We start from the raw sequence: 18,092 nt of genomic DNA, 5'->3' as shown, positions 1-18,092 counted from the left end.
GCATTCAGTGACAGTGCTTCATGTTCCTTTCTATACAGGAGATACATCAAGTCCTTAAGGGCACAACAATACCTGCAGTCGACGAGGAGGAAAATCACCAAGGTGTTCTTTATGGGGACGATGTGGCCTCCCCTCCATTCACTTATCACCATCGCTCATCTCTGTACCTTCCATTGAAATGTGAAAGAACCCCGGCTCACATTTGTAATGGTAATGCTGTCGGGGCGCCGACGTGCCACGGCTAGCTTGTTCTGTATTCTGCACACATGTTCAATCAGCAGCGCGGGCTTTGTGGATTCTAATCTCACACTTTGTGATCTCCCAGATATCCGGGAGGAGCGAGGTGTGTGTGTGTGAGAGAGAGGGGGGTGTGTGCACTGGAATGCGAGGCAAGTGATTGTCTCGATGTGACGAGAGCTTCGGAGGGGGATTTACATTTTTCTATCAGCGGTGACGACGGCGACGGCGACGGCGAAAACAGCGGGACGTGACTCCGCAGGGGTGTGATTTATCAGAGGCACGCTCCTGACTGCAGGGGGCGTTGGAAGACTTTTGTTCAGGTCAGTTTTCTTTACTGCATGTAAACATTTGTACGCACGTGGCGTTCACTCGTTTCCCCAGCAATGGTAATTATAACTCCATTCTCAAACCCAGGATCACAAACACATGGTTGCTGTTGTTGTCATGAGGAGAGCCACCAAAAACAAATTCATTACATTTAGGATCCTGAACCAGGTAGTAGACACATGAACATGATAATGACAAGACAGCATCACACTGCCACAGGACTAATATTCAGCAAATGAAAGGAATGTTGAAATCCAGTATAGAAAAACAGTATAAAAGGTTTAAGAATGTGGTTGATTGATGCATTGTGACATCCCTCCTGGAGAGGCAGCGCATCATCGCTGTCATCAGCCTGTTCCATGAAGAAGACAGTGTCTATCACACCCAGGCTCTGACAGGCCTCCTATGTATTTTAGAGCTTCGCAGATGGCCATTAAGACACAGACGTGTGTGTGTGTGTGTGTCTGTCTGTCTGTGTGTGTGTGTGTGTGTGTGTGTGTGTGTGTCTGTCTGTGTGTGTGTGTGTGTGTGTCTGTGTGTGTTTACTCTACATCCGCCTCACATCCTCATCTATAAAGTGTAGAAGAAGAATGGTCGTTGTCACAGTGTCCGCGTCATGTTGTCTCTTTGTTTGTGTGTGTGTGTGTGTGTGTCCCCTTCATGTTAGTCCACGTCCACGTCCATGTTAAGCTCGGTGCTCAGGTTGAGGTAGAAGAAGGCATAGATGCAGAGCACCAAGAACAAGATGGCTGCAATGACCAGGAAGGCATCCTGTTAAAAAGGAGAAGAAGGTGGGGGGGATGGGATAAATGTCAGTTTTGAGATTTGATATCTGCTTCATCATGAATGTTCTTTGATCATTCCAGTTGGTTCCTCCTCACGCAGTTAATATCTCAACGCCTTTGTGAGCTAATCAACTTGTTCTTCTATTGTTTTTAACCAGGTCTTGATGAAGTCTTTGTCTGTGCACTCGTCTGTCTCTAATAATATGATTTGATCTTTCTGGTGCCATTGCACTTTCTATTATTAGTGATGTACAGTACTGTATGTGTCCCGCTGCCATGTCCATATGGTATTTCTTTTCATCTAAATTCACGGACCCTTTGCTGGTTTGTCTTTGTGAAGAAGAATCTAGCATGCGATATATTAGCTTGTGTTGCTAAATAAAGCAGAAAGTTACATTATCATTTTAAGTTTTGTTCATGGGCTTAAAAGATAAATACAATCATAGGAAGGATATACATATATTGTCATGGTAAGATTAAATAGAGTAAACACATTTTGTACGGTCACACTTCCGTTTCAGTCATTAAAGTGAACTTGAAAGTGAAAATGAGTAAGGATTTTAGCAGAAAGATGCAAACAGTCCAAATGAGCTCAGATGATGGTCTCCACAGTAGGTGGGCCAGCTCATGAGTCCTCTTGCACACCGATACCACCAAACACTCTCCACTGATTTAAGAGGTTTACTTGAGGGAGTATCAAAGTGCCAAAGTCACATGACATCGGTGTCATCTTGCAGTAATATTAGAGAATATATAATTGCATAACATAATCTTGAATGTACGTGTCAAGTCAAGGAAAAACATAGTGCAGGGGTTCTCAAACTTAAGAATGCTGCGGCCCACTTTGAAATCCAAAAATCTTCTGGGGCCCGGCCCACCCAAACTCTTTAATCACAACTCTGATCAACACAAGACTAAGATGGTGAATTTGATGTTTTTTGTAGTATTTTTTTTATTTTTTCATTAACAGAGTATGTGAACTTGGGCATAAGGGAAATTAATAATCCATCCACATCATTTTTTTAGGCAAAATACCCAAAAGCAGATTGCCAACATCCCCCCCCCCCTTTACTCATCAGAAGTATTTATTTGCATTTAGAACACGGCTCTCTCGAATACTCGATTCTGATTGGTCAATCAACAATATTCACCGGTCATTATTTCTCGACAACCGACCGCTGCTCTGCCACACCTGGATTAATCAGTTGGTAAGAGCATTTTGTCCGCAGACGCTACTAATTAGGCCAACCAGTTGCAGCTGTGGTGTCTTGTGTGCCAATTACGAATGAAACCGCTTTGTGTTGAAAACGCTATTAAAAAATCTATTTGAATAATTATTTTTTCAGATTATTGAATGATTTAGTTGTAGGCCGTGTTCTAAGCGGGATAATGTATACTGAGCCGGTGATTACTGGAAATAATGACCTTCAGGTGAATATTAAGCCCTCCGCTGCGCGTCGGGCTCAATCATTCACCTGTCGGTCATTATTTCCACAGTAATCACCGGCTCAGTATACATTATCCCTTACGCATAACACATATGTTGAGACAAAATGTGATGAGCAACAACAAGAAATCAATCCACAAGCTATTAATGCTAGGCTGTGAAAACTACCTTATCTGTAAAGAGGAGACATTCAGATAAATTGAGCGGAGAGATCAAGGGACCCCTTTGAAATAGTTTTCCCTCCCCCAAATTTAACCTATGTTGCATTATTTAGCCCCGTTCCTGACAAGCTATTAGCTGGCCCCTGGCCTTCTATCATTTCACCAAAGTGGCCCCCGGGCAAAGCAAGTTGAGTATCCCTGCCTTAGGTCTTCTACTTTCTTCTGATAACAGGATCTCCACTGAAGCTTTAAAAATGTCCCTGCTACTGACTCTCTCCCTGGTCAGTGCCATGTGTCATCTCTTTTCTTTTGGTGTGTGACGTGCTTGGCGTGGTCTCCGCATCAACGGAGTTTACTCAAACTTTTTAAAACTTGTGCAATAATAAGTGCATAAACGATTTAAAAATGTGAGTAAACTATCTTAAAAGGTGCCTAAACTCTGCAGAGCATTGAAAAAGGTACCTAAACTGCATTTATGTGCGTTTAGCCACCACTAACAGCCCTGATCATCGGAGAGATATGACATCATCAGCGGAGCCATTAAATCAAATTAAACCATTATCATCAGTGGCATCATCAAAGATGACATTATCAGAAAATATTGACATCATCACTGTCAACATCATCACTGCAGCATCACTGTTGATTCCCCAATGATGACATCATCACTGTAGTTATGACATCATCTAACAGGAACCCCCCCCCTGTGAGCTGCTTTCCTTCAGCGAGGTCTCCAAGTCTTGCTGGCATTGTTTGCTCTTGACAATTTGAGCCTTGGCCTCGCTCAATTGGCGCCCGGTCGGACGCATGGAAATCCTGACTGAGGGGAAGGGTAATGGACTGATCCCAGGCGCTCTGCTCTGTAGGTCCAGCATCAGCTGCTTAAGGACATTCTGCTGATTCTCACACACCCCTCGGATCTGATGGAGCTCAGCCTCCATGCGTTCCTGTTTGTTGGTACACAATACCAGCAGCTCATCTTTCCAGCTGTCTTCCTGGTAGTCCTGTTTGAGACGCTTCACTTCCTCGCTGCTTTGCGTCAGCTCCTCTCTGAGGCGCGTGTTCTCCTGGCTGACCGCTCTGTAACGCTGCTTATGTTCCTCAACCTCTCTGAGGAACCTGCTCTCCCGTGAGCTGCTGTCCTTCAGCGAGGTCTCCAGGTCTTGCTGGCGTTTGACAATTTGAGCCTTGGCCTCGCTCACATCTCTGTGCTTCAGTTTGAGTTCCTCCTGCAGTTCTTCGATCTTAGTGGAGGATTGAATTTGCTGGTTAATCAGAACCTTCACATGCGCCGAGAGCTCCTCCAGAACTGTCTGGATAACTGAACCAGAATCGGGAACCGGGATCTGGTTGGGTATTGACTGGGCGCTGGCGGGTGTGGCTGATAACTCTGAATCTTGATGCGGAAGCGGGATCTCAGAGACTGGGATCTCTGGAAATTCATCCTTGACCTTACTTGATGTACCGTTGTCCGCTGAATCCATGTTATGATTTGATGGTACTGTTAAGCGGGGGTCAGGTGGATTCATTCGCAGACACTTGATGGCTTGGAACACCGGGAGCTTGATCAACTGGAATCGGCAACAGGTGAAATTAGAGACTGAAAGTCTAGACGGAAGGCTGTTGCAGAAGCTGATCGAAAACTGAATTTACGATCGAGTACGGAAGATTGGCAGAACTCACTATTATAGCTCCAGAACACGACATCACTTTACATTATGACATCATCAGTGGAACCATCAATGAGTGACATCATCAGTGGCATCATCAAAGATGACATTATCAAAAATTCTGACATCATCACTGTGGCATCATCACTGTGGCATCATCACTGTCAACTCCCCAATGATGACATCATCACTGTAGTTATCATCTAACAATTGATGGACTACAACAACTGTCAATGGAAACTACCACCAACAAAAGCCAGAAAAGGAGCTGACTTGTTAAGAAATAGATGTGAATGGAAAGTGGGACTGGAGTAAACAAGAAAAGGATTTGACTTCTCTGAGTTCTGAGATCATTTTCTCTTGGTTGGTTCTTTTTGATTCCACTGAAGGGAAACAAGTTAGGTTAGTAAGTTTCTGTGGAGAGAGAAATGCTCTATTCTGTTGCAAAGACATCCAGTTGTTTACATGCAGGATCGTAAACTAATCTAAACTATATAAAAGGAATTATAGAATATGAATAAATATGATAAAATACAAATAAAATAGAGATGCATGGATACATGGAGTATCTTTCCTGTGGATGCTGACACAGCACCTCTGACAGTCCCACATGAGTACAATAGTAAACATGTCGTCGCCACGAATGATGAAGTCACGTCTGGGCCAATCAGTGTCATTTTGAATGCTGGCATGCAGCGGTGAGATGCATTTAGCTCACTTCTGTCAACATCGGATCAGCGTTGTCTGAGATATTGTGAGTGACACATGGACAGATACATGATCAGTGTAATATTGAAAACGTGAGAATACAGAGATGAAAATACATTAGCCCAATCATTAGCCCACGTTTCAGCAAAATTCAACAAATGAAACAAATGTAGTAGCGCCCCCCTTAAGCCAATCAGGACAATTTAAAAGATGCTTGAACAAACCAATGACACACATCATTCTCATCATGCCTCCGGAGACATTTTGCAAGACGGACCGACGGACAGACCAATATAGTCCTTTCCCCAATTTCATTGTGGGACAACGATGCATTTCCATTTTTATTTTTGACCAATAACCTTTATTGGTAAAGGGCGCTTCACAGCAGCTGCCCCGCCCCCTCGTGCCCGTCCCGTGGAGGACGAGCCAGGATGTGGAAAATGCAGAGGACAAATTTCACGGCGCCTCTAAGCATGTGTGTGTATAATGCGTATGTGCATTGCTGCTTTGTGACAAATAAAGACGGGGTTGTCCGTCCTGTACCTTTATTCTTGGAAAGGATGTTTTAGGATTAATATAGAGGTGGAAGTGCGACAGCTTGTTGACTAATATTTAGATCTGCGGGGGGATAAACCCAGAGCAATTTAGAGAGAGAGTGGCGTCAGCGGAGGACCAAAATGCGTGACTCATTAGCCAATGAACAGCCATGAAGGGGTCTCGCGCTACTTTTGAATGCTAAAATAAAGCTGATAATAATGTACAATTTGATTCTAAAAAAAAAAGTTTCAAAGTACAACACAAACTGTCCATTTGGCTGCAACTCGACAGTGCTGCTTAATCCAGAAATTTTACTTCCTGGAACTCTTGACAGTAAAAAACTGGTCCATTGGAGTGAATGGAGATGTTGCGACTCTTCTATATACATGGCTCTGGATGAACCAATCCCAATTCCAAATCCCTCATTCCCTCCACTGGACAATTGTATGTTTATAGTTAGGTGTATAGTTTCCAACATAGAAGGGTGGTTAGATTTACCGTTTGGCTCAATTTACCACACTATCCCTTACGTAGAGGGGGAAACTGTATTTGAATTAGGGCTGCACGATATATCGTTTACACATCGACATTGCGATGTGCGCATGCGCGATAGTCACATCGCAGGACGTGCGATGTCAAAAGCAAATTAACTCGTCATGTTGCTTGATAAACTCTCACTTTAGGGGTAGCCTACTGAGTGAAATGCAGGCTCTCTCAAAGGAGAGAGACGCCCCGCTACTGTACTCACTCATTTAGTGCTTAGCTTCAACACAACAAACATGCACAGAGACCTAAATTGAATTATCTTTTGCTTATGTTGCGTTGCTGACAGTAGCCCGTCTGTAAACGATGTGGTTGTGGAGGCGGACTTGTCCAGTTTGCAGCGCACTCGCATACAGCAGGCTGGCTGCTGTAACTCAACATGTCCGTGGAGTGGAGATATTTACTCTTGAAACACCAAAAAGCAAGACCGCAACTTCTAATGACACGAAGGCTGATTACTGAGAAGTTGTCCGTGTTATCACTGTGGCTGTCTCTCCCCTTCAAGTCTCTGATGTTGCATCACATGATAGCAGTAACGTTACGGTAGAGTTAATCATACGACTTATTTACACAAAACATGTCAGTGAAAATAAAAAGAGAAGAGACATATCTGGGCAATTAAATGTATATTTATTACTTTTCACGAATGAATTGTTTGTCACCGGTCGGCTGCATGTGAATCCTCGTCTCTCTGTACTGCCAGCCTTGCGCTCAAAAACCGGAACTCCGCAGATGCGGAGTGTACCACTTGGTCGTTTCTGGAGGGGGTTTCCGGGGGGTCAGACCAAGTGTGTAAAGTGGCAGGGGTGTTTCATTGTTGATTTATTGAAACGTTAGAAGAACGAAAGAAGTTGAAAGCAGTGATTATAATCAATGAAATCTAATGTTTTTCTGCAAATAGCATCATTGGGAGGTAGATTCTGGCACTCAATATTAGGGGTGGGCAATATATCAATTGTATATCAATATTGTGATATGAGACTATATGGTCTTAGATGTTGGATATGGTAATATGGTGATACAGCATACATGTTGTCTTTCCCTGGTTTTAAAGGCTGCATTACACTAAGTGAAGTGTAGGCTAGTGACATTTTAAAGTAGAATGTCATAACTTACTCACTTTTTCATGTATGTAGCCTAAGTCATGGAAATCCATTGGTCAAAATGTGTATGCACCCTGATAGATGACGCTCTGAGGCCTACAGTATAGGCGACAGCCCAGTGGTTGAGAAACATTAAAATACCTAATTTCCCCTCCAAAATCAGATGGACTCCTCTACAAAATCATCCCAATCATTCTAGAAGTATTCTTTTCTTTAAAATAGAGCTATTCTGGTAATCTGGTGAAAATCTGTATTTTTTCATATCGCAATATATATCGCAGGGGCAGGGAATATCGCAATGTCAGTTTTTTCCAATATCGTGCAGCCCTAATTTGAATCGTGCACAATTAAACATTTTTGCTTTTCAGGTGATGCAGCCTAAGTGGGCACAACCTGTGGGGTAAAATCTGGCTAGAACCAGTGAATGACACAGCATTACAGTCAAACGATCTCTGCTGTTTTGCCTCCAAGCAGAAAGTCAATATCCACACAGCTCTGCTGCCATTTCTACTGAGAAGTTCAACTTTCTTCAACAAAATACTATAGCGTCCCCCCCTCCCACCCCCATTTTTAGATTTTCTATTGGTTAATTGCCAAACAAATTAGAGGCTTTCCAGAGGAGTGGTATTCAATTTGAAAATGGGAATTTGGAGCACTCGTTCATTACGCGGCGCACACACACGATTACAATCTTCTTCATCAGCTGGAGCTTCATTAGGGCCACTCAGAGTATTGAACAATGCCAGTTATTCTTTATCAAGAGAACTCATTAACAGTCAACTTTCTCATCAACACTGAAGAGCTGGGAGAGCTTTAAAAGGGTGCAGAGTACAATCTGATTGGAGATTATTCAAAAGGAAATACTGTATGTGATTTTTTTTTCAATCATGGAAATCAGTTTAATATGCAAACAGCAGAGGTGTTGTGTCATTCAAATTCACATGGTTCTAATCCCACAGGAACAATTTTAATCCCTAACATACAGTATGATTTAGATTCATATAGATATCTACACAATTGCATAATGTATGTGCTCGAGGGCAATGCATAGTAAACTTCCTTTTCTTTAAAGGTCCCAATTCGTGCAGCTGTAACCTCTTAAAAACGTTTGTCTCTGGTCCATAAAACATGATTCTGGATTAATTTGTCGAAAATATAGCAACCCCGTTCGTTCTGACGGAGTTCTCAGGAATGGTCTGTTTCTATAATATATTCAGAACTAACAGTTCCCATTGGCCGCTGGGGAAGAGCCCGCCCCAGGCCAATCAGATTAGCGTCCGTGGACCAGCACGCTAGGTTGTGTCCACAACTAACGTTAGCAACGAGCTATCGCTAACTTAACGGTTGCTACGCTAAACAGGACATCTCAAAATGCCTAGACTTACCGAATGCACCTCTGCAGTAGAGCTGTCACGATTCCTCGAGTACCTCGAATAACTCGAATAATTAAATTGATCGAGGCCAAAATGATTCGCCTCGACACGCATCTGAGTAATAGAAGAGAGTGGGTAAAATAGAAATTCCGACGGAACCTTAAGGCAACACGTGAGAGCGCGTTAGGTCAGTCCGTCACTGCAACATTTGTGATGTGAATTGCAAAGCTGCCCAGGGAAACACCTCAAACTTGAGGAAGCATGGTCAAACACAAGATATATTTACAGTAGCTAAATGCTGAAGACTGTAACGTATTACTAGATAGGCTGAGGGTGAATGAAGCAGGCACCGCAGCTAATGTTAGCAGCACCTCCTCAGCTGTAACGTTGAGAGAGGCATCGACTACAACATCAGGTAACGTTATTTAATTAGCTAGCGTTAGCTGGATAAGTTGTTTCACTGCAGTTGTAGTTGTTAGATAACGGGGCTTTTCACTGTCTTCACAACGACTGCAAAACAGAGATCGCTAACGTTGCTGCAGTAATTGTCAAGGGTTCAACATAACGTATTTCCTCAGCCTGTATAGTAGATATCAACATGAAATAAAAATCATTTGACAGCTTAAACCCGTGGCTTTTTATTTGGTAGGGTTACATTTGCCGTAATCTTTATTAACATGTCTTAAAATGCATTAGAATCTTTTTATTTTTAGGGGTTAAAGATTTTTAAGATTTTTTTTAATGAACATTAGAGCAAATATAATACGAAAAGCCAAAGGGTTAAGCTCTCAAATGCTTTTTATTTTATGTTTCTATGTACTACAGAGCCTGAGATATGAAGGCTTTAGTGAATACCGACCGCTCTCTCTGAGAAGTTTGGACCGTTTTCTGTGAGAAATACAAAGCTCAACCTAACATTAACGTTAGCGGCTAATTTAACAGCGTTTTGTGTGTGTGTGTGTGTGTGTGTGTGTGATCACACTAGCCTGTTGGTGTGTGAGAGAGAAAGAGAGAGTGAGTGTGTGTGAGAGAGAAAGAGTGTGTGTGTCATGCAGCTGTAAGGTAAATGAAGGATGTAAACTAGCTAGTAAGCCATTCATTCATATTATTTAACGGTTGCTGTACACTGGAAGAACTCAAACGTCATGTTGAAAAGATGAATGGTGCCACTGCCAGTTCTATGCAATTTAAAAATCAAAATGTTGTTTTTTCTAAGAAAGAAACTAATGTACCGGTAGTTGTTTATTTGAAGAGATTTATCTTATTTTTTGGTGTATATTTACGATAAGCCTTTGAAAACACAAAAAAGGGTTCTTATCCGATTACTCGATTAATCGATGGATTATTCGGTAGAATACTCGATTACTAAAAGAATCGATAGTTGCAGCTCTACTCTGCAGTTGCTGGATCACGTACAGTTGGCGTCGCTCCAGCTAGAAGTGCTAATTTTGTGGCTAAACCTTGATTGTACTGCCCCAGATTGTTGAAACATTCTGGGCTGAAATGGTTAGCACAGACCAACAGGTCATGATGAATCTCGCGCTGAAACAGCTTGCTATGGCAAACAATAGACAAAATGGCGCAGGTAGCTTGTGTGAGAGAGATCGCGCGCAGTATGCTAAAGGCGCGTTGTGACGTAACACCTATCCCTCTGTGGGAACAGAGTGTAAGGGGGCGTGGCTTGAAGGAGACCGCAGGAGAGAGCTGGATAGGGACAAATCCAACTCTGGCAGTTCTGAGGTTCTGAGCAGCACTAATTACAGGGAGGGATGACAACAGCATATATGCATTTACTGTAGAAGTAAAAACAGCTTTTGCACGGAATGGGACCTTTAAAGGTATACTATGCAACTATTTCATAAAGAAATAAATTTTTTATCCTTATGGAAATGTTTCCCATCAAAAACATAAATTTTAATCCAGTAAATACATTGACAGTGTGTTTGTGGTCCGACGCTGCCCCCTTTCTGATTTTGGCGCTGTTTACGTTTTGTTTGGCTGTGCCGCCCGGGACGTATTTGGGCAGATACATTGTGTAGAGGTCCACGTGGGGCTGTATAACACCCAGCCAATAACATCGCTCACAGCGTAACAGCCCAGCCAATAGCATCGCTAAGATGTTTATGAGCTGATCCCTCAGCAGAGCGGACATAAAAACAGGAAATAGAGCTTCTTCCCAGATCAGCTTTTGGGCTGTTTGGAGCTCATCCCACGATGGTCTGGAGGTGTGTGTGTGTGTGTGTGTGTGTGTGTGTGTGTGTGTGTGTGTTTTTAGAACATAACCGCTGTGAAACTATCAGAAAATAACATTTAATCCCTGCGTTTGAAGGGTTTACCGGCGCTCTCTCTCTCTCCACATAAACACAACCTCGCGCGACCACATAAACACAGAAGACACCAAAACAATCTCCCATCACGAAAATACACACGGGGCGCAGCGTCTCTCCACATGAACACACCGCCACACAATCATATGGCCGGGCCAGAAGTGATCATTTTGAGGGGAAACTTTTGTACAATTATATGTTTTTTTTTAATGACATAGTTGCTTAGTAAACCTCTAAGTCTCATGGGAAACGAACAATTTAATCATTTCCAACTCAATCCATTTGTAACGTTGCAGCAACATATGCTGTGTGGAGTTCTGTGGTGGTGGTGTGAGTATGGTTGTGATACTGCGAGAGAATGACAAACGGGAAAAAGGTGCCAACGAGACACGGCAGACAAGACGGAGAGAAAACAAGTTGAGAAAACATCATTTCAGTAATTGGCATCGACACCGAACACACACAGAGAGAGAGAGAGCGCCGTGCAAATTCAACCCACTGGCCAAATCGCAGCGAGCAAAAACAGAGACAACGACAAAGAATGAGAAAAAAAACAAGAGTTAACATTGAGAAGGAGTGAGAGATAAGGCTAATGCTAATTCCTCGCTTATGAAGGGTGTGTGTGTGTCTGTGTGTGTGTGTGTGTGTGGGGGGGGGGGTGATTATTAAATGAAGTCACATGGTCCGCGGCGGCTATCTGTGTACTCGCTGTAGTGCCTAGTCATCAGCAGCACTGGTCTTCATTAGCCTCGGCCCACATTTATCTACTTCCCGCCAGCCTCCAAACAGCTTAAAGTCCCTGCTTAATTGGAAAACTTTTAAATTTCATGCACTTTAGTTTCATATATTAACCGCCAGGCTCCCGCCGCTTGATTTACTTTTCTATTTTTGCCCGGGCCTCGGAGAAAAAAAGCACAGAATTGTTATCAAATCACAGGGCCTTGATTGTTTTCTTCTTCCCTTGTGGTTCTCTCTCTCGCAGCTTTGAAAAAGATGACAAAAAAAAGACGTCGAATTCTGTCAACAATGTCGTGAAGAAAATGTGTTGTTTCCTATTTGTGCCGTGCCGTCGTCGACGTGGCCGAGCATTTTGTTGCATTGCGTTGAAAAAAGGAGATTGGTGAAATGCATTTCAGAATCTTTCCTTGCTTGAGTTTAGGCCTGGGCGATATCCACCAAAAAGCATATCTCGCTATTTTTATACTGAATGGCGAAACACAATATATACATCTCGGTATTTTCTACGAAGTGGGCTAAACGTTTAGTTGTAAGTCGAAGCCACAAAGCACTTTTATTAAAACAAGACTGATCAAAATAAAATGCAAACACAGGGTTGAGATCTTTGATAAATAATCATCAGTAATGTGGATATGGCTAAGTTAAGTAATGCAAATAGAACAGCTAGAACAGTCTGGTAGGTTCAGAAAATGACATGACTTTACTGCAACCTTTAAAACCAGGAAAAGACAACACTTATGCCATCACGATATTACGATCTGCAAAATCTAAGACGATATCTTGTCTCTCACCACGATATCGATTTAATATTGATATATTGCCCGGCCCTACTTGGGTTTCAGCTTAGGGCTCAGAGTCGGAGAGAAACAGCTGGTTCTAGTGAGTCCGATGGTCTATGAACACAAGCTGCAGACGGGTTCTGCTGAAAACACTTGTGCTGTAGAACCACCTGCACCTCATTGAGATCATTGTGCTGGAGGAGAGCAGCCCACTGTGTTGAGTCCACACTTGTTTTTGTCACACACACACACACGCACACACACACACACACACACACACGCACACACACACGCACACACACACACAGCCCGTCTCTCTCCCCACATTGTGATGGAGACCCCTGGATGGAAGCCAAGCAGCACATCATCATCTTCATCATGTGTCTCTCTCAGCTGCAGCACGCTCGGCATGCTGGGAGCCGGGGCCCTGTCACCCTGGCGACGAGCCACAGCTCAGCAGACGTCCCCTCACCTGGCGCACCTTTTATTCTCCTCCTGGGTTTATTTATGTATATTTGTGTGTGTGTGTGTGTGTGTGTGTGTGTGTGTGTGTGTGTGTGCGCGCGTGCGTGCGTGCGTGTGTGCGTGCGTGTGTGTGTGTGTGTGTGAGTCAGTCAGTAGAGTATGCCATCTTACCCAAGCTTGCATTAAAAAGATATATTTTAGAATAATTTTCAATTCAATTCCAAATGTGAAGGCCCTAGATTCTGTGTGACTCCCTTCAATAAACAGGTTTCATTTGAACGGTCTCTTCTGAAGCTTTACTTCAGCGTCTGACTCTGAAACGGCTGCACGGAAACAGCACAGAGTCAAAAAAATTGAATAAAAGGGAACAACAAATAATGACATACAGTAGCAGCCAGACTCTGTGCTGGGATCTGGTAGCTACCGCAAAGCCCAAGATGACATCATCAAATGTCTTCTTTTGTCCTGACTAACAGTCCCCAACCCAAAGATAATCAGTTTAGAAGACTAAAGAAGCCAGAAAATATTCACATTTAGATTTGAATTTTTGTCTTTTTCTTCTTCTTACGGATATTAGTCTTAAACGTGCGGCTGGTGGCTCACCTGGTAGCACGCGTACGACAGAGGCTCGGTCAACCGACCCGAGGTCCTTTTGCCGCATGTCATCCCCCTCTCTCTCTCCCCACCTGTCCTGTCTGCCTACCGTCCTGTCTAAAGGTGTCAAAATGCACCCCCCCCCCTCCAAAAAAAAGTCTTAAACGATTATCAATTATAAACAATAGTTGGCGATTCATTATCTGTCGATCGAATAATCGATGAGTTGTTGCAGCTGTAATTAGGATTGCCTCATCTTAAAACAGGCAAACAAATTAAATGACCCATTAATCCCATCGAGTAATCGGATAAGAACTACTTTTGCGTTAAAAAAGAGCAACAGTAATTATACAAGTAGGGGAAATAAGACATGTCTCTTAAAATGAACAACTACATTGGTTTCCTTTTTAGAAAAACCATTCATTTTATTTCTTATTTATTATCTTTATTGCGTACAACTGTAGGCCTATACAATAATCAAAAAGTGGCATGGTTGTCAGGGTGCGACTCAATTTCTGTTCCTCCCCAAGAAAGTCACACGTCGTCTGTGGAGCCATTTTGGATAACCTTGTCTTGTGTTTAAAACACAGCTGTATTGTCCCACATGGGCAGCTCGTGTGTCCTTTGAAGCAGCCCACTATAAATTAATTGTGAATGAAAAGGCCATAAAAGCTAGGCGTTAGCATATGCTATCTGTCAACATGCATAAGCAACTCAGAGGTGTGAATGAGCCTCATATAAAGCTAACGGCCAGCACAGACAGCAGATCGGTCTGGATCCAGGTTTGCAGCGCAGCATCTCTGCTTCTCTCTCACACGGTTTGCTACCCATGATGCTGCTATTGAAATAATGACTGTGCCTTATAATTAGGCTACCTTCTCCAAGAGATCATGACATCAGTGCTTCATGACTCAAATCTAAAACGTTCTACTGGGGCAAAACTTGCTAGACAGCTTGCTACTTAAAGCTGAGCAGAAGTCTAACCGACACTCCTCGTGTGCTATAACTCGAAACGGGTCAAAGAGATGGAGGTGGCATCATGAAAAGACTCAATACAATTTAGTAATACTTTCCTTAAACTGTAGCGATACTTGGCAACAAAACCAAATCTCTGTCTTATTTAGTCTTCCTCGCCTCCCCAACATACATTCACAAATGACAGCTGGGAGGATACCCAAAGTCATTATCTGTAGCCTCCATCCTCTGCCAATTCCATAAGAGTTTTTTTTTCCCACATTTCCAGGCTCAGCGGCTAAATGAGACCCAGGGAAAACAGTGGAGAAGCGAACAGAAGGCTAGTGTGCCAATTAGACAAGGCAAGCAGGCTGCTTTGCTGCTGCAAGCTAGTGTGCTGCTGTTGCTACTTTGATGGAGCTTCTTCTCTGGGCGACGCAGGAGGAGACTTCAGCAGACTCACCAGCCAGACTCTCCCTCTCCGCTGGACTGTCTGACCCCCATGTCATCCAGCGCCCAGGGGAGCTGGAGAGGAAGTACTGTGTAGGCACACTATTGCATGTAGACGCACACACACGCGCACGCACGCACACACTAGAGTTGGAACGATATGAAAATTTCATATCACGATTATAGTGACCAAAATTATCACGGTTATTATCAGTGTTATCACGGTTTGTTAAAATGTGCTGAAAATGTTAAAAAAGTACTAATACACTCACAGAGATCATTTCACCAACTTTTATCCTGAAAGCTCAGAGCCAAAAAGGATTGATACACTCACTGAAGTCATTTCTCCAAGGCTGCACGTTTTGCATCTGGGAGACGGTTGCCAACTTTTTAGTTGATGATGATGACAGTATTTACCATGTTTTTCAAAGCACTGTAATCATGGTAACACGGTAATCACGGTACCACGCTTTTAATGATAATGATAATTTGAAACGGTACGGTTATCGTAAGGAATTTTATCACAGTTATCATTAAAACGGTTATCGTTACTTACATCCCTAACACACAGTCACACACACACACACACACACACACACACACACAGACACACACACACACACACACACACGTTGCTTCCATAAACACACAGCGAATCCGTGTGCATAAGCATGTGCACACATACAGCAGGTGGCTGGTTTCCGCCACTTCCCAGGTCAACATTTTGTGCAGCCCGACAACTGATCACTGTTCTGGGAACAGCAGTGGTCTCTCTCTCTCTCTCTCTCCCTCAATCTCTCCATCCTTGCCTGTGCCAGCTCACCCAGCTTGCCCGTGCCACCAGGCCTGCCCCGGGACAGCCTGGCCTGGCGGCTGCCAGCTTCTCCGTGCCCGCCTGTCTGCTAGCTTGGCCCCTCCGAGATGCCAGCTGCATCGGAGACCAGCATCTCCCCGACCACAAACAAACACATGGTGAGCACGAGAAGAGGGGAGAAGTCTCTCTATACATTAAATCCAACAACAACATGCCCGTAATAAAACATTATAAACCCAAAAGCTTCCGAGATCGCAACGGGGCTTTCTGCCCGCCATCACAGAACTGGGTAAAAAAATCACAACTTTTGACAACGTTAAAAAGGAGTCCGTGGGGAAGCGAGCGTGACCAAAATATCCATTACGTTTGAACGGAATTTCAATCGAACCCGGGGGCCGAGAGGTCCAAGTCAGTTTAATATCCTCGTCCCAGAGGTATTTTTAATCCGACCTCTGAAAATTCCTCTCGTCTTGGGCGTGAAAAAAAAGCTGAATTATTCATGAGAAATATCAATATTTCACGATATGGACTAATCTAATTGGATTAAAGACGTGCTTAATGAGGCCTTGCGTGTCTAAGAGATGCATATTTTAAAGCCTGACCGTTCCTCCAAGGGTTTAATCCTCGCTATAGTGTGAACGCTGTCCTACGGAATTGGACGATCATTTAGAACGAGTGGGGGTGAAAAACAAGTCCTATTAACATAAATATGAACATACTGTATGATTTGTTCATCATGTCTGCCAGTTGAAGCTTGATCACCAAGGTTATGGGCTTTTGTGGTACTGTAAATACAACCAGCTTTGACATGATGGAAAATACTTGCAAAAAAAACAAACAGCACTAGACACGGCGGAATTATATTTCCTTACAACTGATTTTTTTTTCTTCTTATACAGTTTCAGATCGCTAGTATTTCAATCTAATGAAAGCTATACAGTGGATTCACAAGTCATTTCACTGGCGGGGGGAAAGGAAACTAGGAGCGCCCCGCTCTGTATGGTCAAAAATGGTTAAAAAGTCAAACAGTTTATTAGTAAGCCCACCACCCACATGAGGAAAAGCATAAATAGCAGAGGCACACTTGGCAGAGTGATAAACGCAGAGTCATCCATCTTGTCTGCACAACAGCTTCTAATCTCTGCAGTGTGACAATGCAAGGATGCTCCTCACCCCCGAGAGAGAGACAGAGAGAGAGAGAGAGAGAGAGGGAGAGAGAGAGAGACAGAGAGAGGGAGAGACAGAGAGAGGGAGAGGGAGAGAGAGAGAGACAGAGAGAGGGAGAGGGAGAGAGAGACAGAGAGAGACAGAGACAGAGAGAAAGACAGAGAGACAGAGAGAGGGAGAGAGAGAGACCGAGAGAGGGAGAGAGAGAGACCGAGAGAGGGAGAGAGAGAGACCGAGAGAGGGAGAGAGAGAGAGACAGAGAGAGAGACCGAGAGAGGGAGAGAGAGACAGAGAGAGAGACCGAGAGAGGGAGAGAGAGACAGAGAGCAAAGCAGAAAGAGGGAGAGAAGCACTTTACTACCCTAGCAACACCTCCTCCCTCCCTCACCATCGCCCCCCACCCCCCTTCTATCTTTTTATCTCTTGCTTATTCATATCCCCTTCCTCTTCTCTCCCTCTCTCTGCTGCAGCACCATCTCATGAATATGGAACTTGTTGAATTTAATTCCTCAGAGAAATTGCATTTGTGTTGAATGGGTGTGAATGAGATCTCCTCCTCCTCCTCCTCCTCCATATTCAAGGTAGGCGATTCTGCTATGGAGACTCTGACCCCAGATGATCCCATTCCACACCTTTCCTCAGTGGCACTCGTGTGTCGTGTCGCTACTTTTCTGTGGATCTTCAAGGAACAGGATGTGGACATCTGCCGACATGGCAACGAGAGGCAGCTACTTCCTGTCACATCGTTTCAGGTGACACCGTTTACAACCGCAAAAGACCTAGACAAGAAGTGTCTAAGGAGGTGGGCGGGCTGAGAGTTAATTTTGGGGTGTAACAGTTTACCTATAGTGAGAGATACACTCATACCGGCTGGTAGTTGGACAAATGAACCAAAGATGGATGGCGGACA

At 43.6% G+C, this 18,092-nt stretch overlaps 1 protein-coding gene across 1 annotated transcript in view; it reads right to left on the bottom strand.

Moving 5' to 3' along the window:
* Nucleotides 1-1,201: 1,201 nt before the first annotated feature.
* Nucleotides 1,202-18,092, bottom strand: part of triqk (triple QxxK/R motif containing) — a 34,097-nt gene continuing 17,206 nt past the window's right edge. Inside the window, exon 4 of the mRNA XM_083646564.1 lies at nt 1,202-1,338. Coding sequence (XP_083502690.1) covers nt 1,231-1,338 — 108 coding nt within the window. The 3' untranslated portion in view covers nt 1,202-1,230. The remainder of the gene's footprint in view (nt 1,339-18,092) is intronic.

The sequence above is a fragment of the Poromitra crassiceps genome (assembly GCF_964638095.1).
Source record: "Poromitra crassiceps genome assembly, chromosome: 11".
NCBI lineage: Eukaryota > Metazoa > Chordata > Actinopteri > Beryciformes > Melamphaidae > Poromitra > Poromitra crassiceps.
This window is presented reverse-complemented; position numbering and strand designations above follow the sequence as displayed.